We start from the raw sequence: 6,044 nt of genomic DNA, 5'->3' as shown, positions 1-6,044 counted from the left end.
TAACTTATCATTTTTGCATGGCGGTGTGTTATAATTAACTAACATTTGTGTTATATATATTAGGTACTTGTATGAAAATGTTGTTTCGGTAAATAAGAAAAATGTGATGTTCATATCCCCATACATTATCGCTTTAGTGTCGAGTGACAAAAATTAGATTGGGGAACGGACAAAACAAATTGCAGATACTCTCCTCATTCATAAAGAAGCTACAAATTTATTTCTTACACCTTTTAATACGGGGTGAGCATTTTTTAAGTGTCTTTTATATTTCTGTCTTTAGTATGTTTGTTGTTCTTAACATTTCCTAACCATGTACATATGTTTTTTTAGACATCATTGGATTTTGGGTGCCATCAATCGGGTCAATGAAGAATTATACTACTTTGACTCATTGGCACATGGTGATCCGGACAAGTACCACGCTAGGAAAGAATTGTTTTCTAAGTAAGTGAACTACTCATTTAAACTTTTAGTTACACTTTCGCTTTCCTAGTTGTTTCGTAATTAAGTACATTTTCTATTGTTTAGTGTGGCGAGAGTTTACAGAGGCTTTAATCGTTCTAGAAAAACGATACCACAACACAAAATCAAGTGGACTCATATAAAGGTATTGGCACAAATCATCTCAAACAATTATATGTGTAGTGTATTCATATTTTAACTAAGGTTATACTTGTTTGTTTACTTCATTTTAATTGTAGACCCCTTGCCAAAAAAATGAGGTAGATTCCAGCTATTACGTGCTGAAATTCATGAAGGAGATCATTCAGCAATGGCCAACTAATGAAATCAAGTGTTTTGGCAAATCATATATAGATGATCAAGTCAACCAGATTAGAGAACATTGGTCAAAGTTTGTACTTAGTTGTGTTGGCAATTAGGTATAGTAGATTTTTTGCGCAGATTGTAGCTTAGGAAATTCAATTAATGTTCAATGTAATATATATGATTTGTTGTATGTAATATATATTTATGTAACATTAATGTGTAATTAATGTTCAATATATAAATTCAATTATGTTCATATAATCGTGATTTGGTGTTTCTGTATCCATTCAGTTTGATGTTCTATTATGTTTATGTATGCATTCAGCTTATTTTCTGTTGTCTGCTTAACTGTGTAGAATTAGGAATAATGGTCTTCAACAACGCTTTTCTACGAATGCGTTGTTGTTATACCTATACAACATCGTTTTTTTAACAATGTGTTGTTGATTATATTTAATTCAACAACGAATACGTAGAAAAGCACTATTGAATACTTACCTTCTTTATATTTGAGTGGGGAGTTCGTCCATAACATTTTTTTATATTTAATTCAGTAAAGATTGTTGAAGTAATTTCATTGAATGCAAATTTCTAGAAAAGCCTGAATAAAAAATGTTATTTTGAATAGAAAAGAGAATAAAAACTCACCTCATGTGTCACCAATTTAGAACTTCTTTTGAAGTAGAATGGACAAGACTACTTGCTTCTAAAAAAATATTCAAAATGAGGAAGATAAGAAGTCATAGCCTCTTTTAACAAAGGTTATACTTATATGTTTAATTCATTTTAATTGTAGACCCCTTGCCAGAAAAACGAGGTAGATTTCAGCTATTACGTGCTGAAATTTATGAAGGAGATCATTCAGCACTGACCAACTAATAAAATCAAGTTTTTTGGCAAATCATATATAGAGTAACATAAGTAGATATGGAGTTATGTTGAAATGAAAACAAATTTCTAAAATACATAAGAGTGAGGAAGATCTATAGCACTAACGAAGAACATGGCTATTATAAACTTTAAAAAAAAGTAATAAAAATAAGTTTATCGAGAAGATGATAAAAGAAGTAATAAATTATAAGGAAAAACCAAGAAAACAAATGATAAAAGATGAAGAAAAAAGGCAATACGCAAATTCATAAAATAGGAAGAGAAAAGGCAATACGAAAATTCATAAAATAGGAAGAGAAAAGGCGATACAGAATTCATAAAATATTCATTATCTTATACCCACATCTTTATACAAAATCAACAAACATAAATATAAATCTAAGCATATAAAAGGAAACAATTAAATAGAATAAAGAAAAGAAGTTACTTTATTCTTCGACCTAAATGTTTTGTTCCATGCCACCAAAGTTGCTCCTTTGGCACACAAGTGTATTTTGATAAGTAGCATTGAAGGTCTATTTATATGTAGTAAGAGAATTAAAAATTCAATCTTAGACGGTGTGGGACTTTGAATATGTATACAAAACTTTTATCTCATTGATATCCTGTTTTAATTTTCTATGTACAGTGATTGGATCTATTTATTTGTATAATTATGGAATATAGATTGTTAACTTGACAATCATATTTCAATATTGTAAAGTTGAATGGGTTATGCTTGCATAGCATTGCTAGTCTTTCTTTTTGTTTTCATTCATGTTGTCAAAACTTCGCAAAGTTTTCAGTGCATCAAATAAGACAGAGTGAACTTTGGGCCCTTACCTAATCGACCACCACTTTCTCCGTCAATTTTCATTCTAAACAGATTGTCCATATGTAATTATCTTCTTACATGTTCCATTTATATAATATTCTTTATCTTTTATATCATCGTTAAAGTAATTCTCTATATTTAGTGGATTATGTTCAACGACAATTAATGTTAAAAAATGATGGTGGATTCTAATTTGAGGTTAAAGTTTGTCAGATTTGGGATGGCAAAACAATGTAGAACCTTTATCTGTGTATTCAAGAACTATGTGGAATGACAATTCTTCAACTATTTAGGGTTATAGAGTGATAGGGCTATATACATGTCTTAAACTAGTGTATATGAAAAATAACTTATTAGAATTTATCACATATTCGTATAAGCAAGCAACTATTATACAATGGTAAGGGCTCCTCCTATTTTCTTCAAAAAGTACTATTATATAAATTCTTATTTTTCATGTTGGATACACATGTAAAATATTAAGGGATTTACTAAATGTGGTTTTGTTGTAACTTCTTAACTTGTCATTGAAAATGTCTCCCATGTGGTTGGTTGTGGCATCTCCAAAATGGTGCAATCAATTTATTAAACAAGAATCTAATTATAACTATTTAATTTTTGATATTCCGGATTGTTGAGGAAATTTCTTTGAGTGCAAACTTCTAGAAAAGGCTGAATAAAAATGTTATTTTGAATAGAAAATAGAACAAAAACTTACCTCATGTGTCACCAATTTAGAACTTCTTTTGAAGTAGAATGGACAAGACTACTTGGTTATAAAAAAAAAATTCAAAATGAGGAAGATAAGAAGCCATAGCCTCTTGTTGAAATGAAGACAATATTTTTTTTTTAAGCCGAAGGTGCAACTACACCTCGAAATATATTAGATGGAATAACGATACATTAGTGATAAGAAGAAGAGAATCTATAACTAGGAAGAAGGTTCCTATTACGCAAGCATTCATGATTAATGAAATTAGGAGTAGACATCCATTTCGAACTAACTTTGGAGTTAATCCCATAATTAGCCAATTTATCGGTGCAAGAATTGCATTCTCGATAGATATGAGACACCCTGATATTCATTCCAACCATTTTTGCTTTGCAATGAACCCATTTGTTTATGAGCTTCCAAGGAGGATTATGATTTCCATTGAGAATATCCACCACCAATGTGGAATCACACTCAAGCCAGAGATTCATCCAAGCCTTGGATATAGCAAAGTTGATTGCTGATAAAACAACATTAAACTCCGTAGTAATCAGCCATGCAGGCAATGCACTGACCACTGTGATCTCTGAAGATTGCTCCTCCCCCAGCGTGGCCAGGATAACCTCTAGCTGCACCATCAGTGTTAACCTTGATGGTGTTTCTCGTAGGGGGCTGCCAAATTACCTCCAATATTGAAGGAGCCTTAGGATAATTGATAGCAACTTTGAAATCTTTAAGGATACAAAGGTCGATCAAAGAAGGCTTGCTTGAAACTTTGGAATAGCTAGCTGAAAGAGAGGTTGTCGTTATGATTCTATTGATGACAGAGCCAATGCTATAGTCTTTGTTGTGAAATCTGCATTGGTTCCTACACCACCAAATCGTGCTGATTGCATGAATAATGCAAGCAGTGAAGAGGTGATGCACCTGATCACACCAATCAGCTTTACTGGCCAAGAGGATTGCTTTAGCAGAGGAAAAGTCCAGATGGATGTTGAAAATTCCCTTAATCCAATTCCAGATTTGAGTTGCCAATGGACAGGTGAAAAAGAGATGGGAAGAGGTCTCCGCCTGCTTACTACATAGACTGCACATTGAGACCATGTTGTACCCTCTTGATTGCAAGCTATCATCAGAAGGCATTTTGTTGTGGAGTAAACGCCAAGTCACAAAGGAATGGGAAGGGGGAATTTCCCTTGACCAAATTTTCATGAACCAGGTTATAGGATTGGAGTTGGAATCAAGAGAATTGTATGCCTCCTTTAATGTGAGCACCCCATCAGAAGAGTTTTTCCAACACAGCAAATCCTGCCCACCAGAAAAATCAGTTTTGGCAATTTTATCAATGAGAAAAGGGAAATGATCAATCAATGAATTCGGGATAGTCTAAACAGAGTTTTGAATGAAATCTGATATTTTTGCCTTTAATTGACCCTGCCAATGTTGAGGTATGTTTAGAAGATCAACTAAAGGTGTTCCAAGCCAGTTGTCTTTCCAGAAGTTAATTGTGTCCCCCTTTCCTATAATCCAAACTGCATTTTCATTAACAGCATGCCAATTCATCCTGATTCCAGGCCAGATTGAAGATTTTAAATATGAAGGAATTGTGTTGCTATGAATGCGAAATCTACTTCTGCAGAGGACAGCCCAATCTCTCTTTGAATGCCTTAACTCCCAAGCTAGCTTAGTTAGAGCAGCCTTGTTGAGCTTCAATAAAGATCTAATTCCAAGACCTCCAACCTTGCTTGTGGAGCATACTTGAGACCAAGACACAGTGACCATTTTCCTGGTGTTTATGTCCCCTGACCAGATAAAATTTCTGATGCAAGAGTCAAGCTTTTTTATCAGTTGATAGGGCCAAGAGTAGACATGGAAGCTGAAGACTAGCATGCTTAGAATAACCGATTTGATCAGTTCCACCCTTCCCATTATAGACAAAGAATGACCCTTCCACTTGGCAAGCTTATTAAGAATTCTATCAGCTATAGGCAGCAAGAAAATCTTCCTAGGCTTACCTTTGAAAAGGGGAACCCCCAAGTAAGTGAAAGGAAGAGAGCCAGCATTGAAGCCCAAGTAGGAAGATAACCTGGCAGATTTTCTAGGAGTGGCATTTGAGTAGAACTTGCACTTGTTAGGATTAATGAATTGCCCTGAGGCTTGAGCATAGTCATCTAACAGATTCCTCAGTTGGAGCAACTCTCTCTTAGTCCCTTTGCAAAAGATAAGGATATCATCAGCATATAGAACATGGCTAGGAGTGGTAAGACCATTAGGGCCAGAAATAGAACTCAGCTTGTTACTGATCACCAGCATGGAAATGCCTCTACTCAACACATCTTCAGCAAAGCAAAACAGCAAAGGGGAGAGGGGGTCCCCCTGTCTAACACCCCTAGAGCACTTGAAAAAACCAACACTTTGACCATTTACATTAATGGATAGCCTAGCTGATTGGAGAATGATGTTGATCCATTGAATGAATTGGTCATGGAAACCAAAAGCATGAAGAGTTTGCAGCAAGAAATTCCAGTCCATTGTGTCAAAAGCTTTCCTAACATCAATCTTGATTGCTAAGTTCCCACCAAAACATTTGTGGTCAAGGAGATTAATAGCTTCAGAAGCAGTACAAATACAGTCAGCAATGTTTCTGTCCCTTATAAAGCCTTTTTGTTGAGGAGAAATAATCCTAGAGGCAATTAGGGATAATCTGTCAGCTAAAACCTTGGTGATGATCTTGAATTGGAAATTAGCAAGAGCAATTGGCCTAAAGTCTTCAATTTTGTCAGCATTAGGGGACTTAGGGATCAGAATCACACTATTAGAGTTCATATTAGGCAATAACCAACCTTGAGCAAAAAA

General features: G+C 34.4%; 1 protein-coding gene across 1 annotated transcript in view; it reads right to left on the bottom strand.

The window, feature by feature from the left end:
- The window catches only part of LOC109334017, a 3,497-nt gene continuing 1,175 nt past the window's right edge, over positions 3,723 to 6,044 (bottom strand). The window contains exons 2-3 of the mRNA XM_019569590.1: positions 4,611 to 6,031; positions 3,723 to 4,496 (exon numbers count right to left, since the gene is read on the bottom strand). Coding sequence (XP_019425135.1) covers positions 3,723 to 4,496; positions 4,611 to 6,031 — 2,195 coding nt within the window. The remainder of the gene's footprint in view (positions 4,497 to 4,610; positions 6,032 to 6,044) is intronic.

The sequence above is a fragment of the Lupinus angustifolius genome, chromosome LG19 (assembly GCF_001865875.1).
Source record: "Lupinus angustifolius cultivar Tanjil chromosome LG19, LupAngTanjil_v1.0, whole genome shotgun sequence".
In the NCBI taxonomy this organism is placed as follows: domain Eukaryota; kingdom Viridiplantae; phylum Streptophyta; class Magnoliopsida; order Fabales; family Fabaceae; genus Lupinus; species Lupinus angustifolius.
The sequence above is the reverse complement of the archived record's forward strand: the minus strand, read 5'-3'. Positions and strand labels throughout refer to the sequence as shown.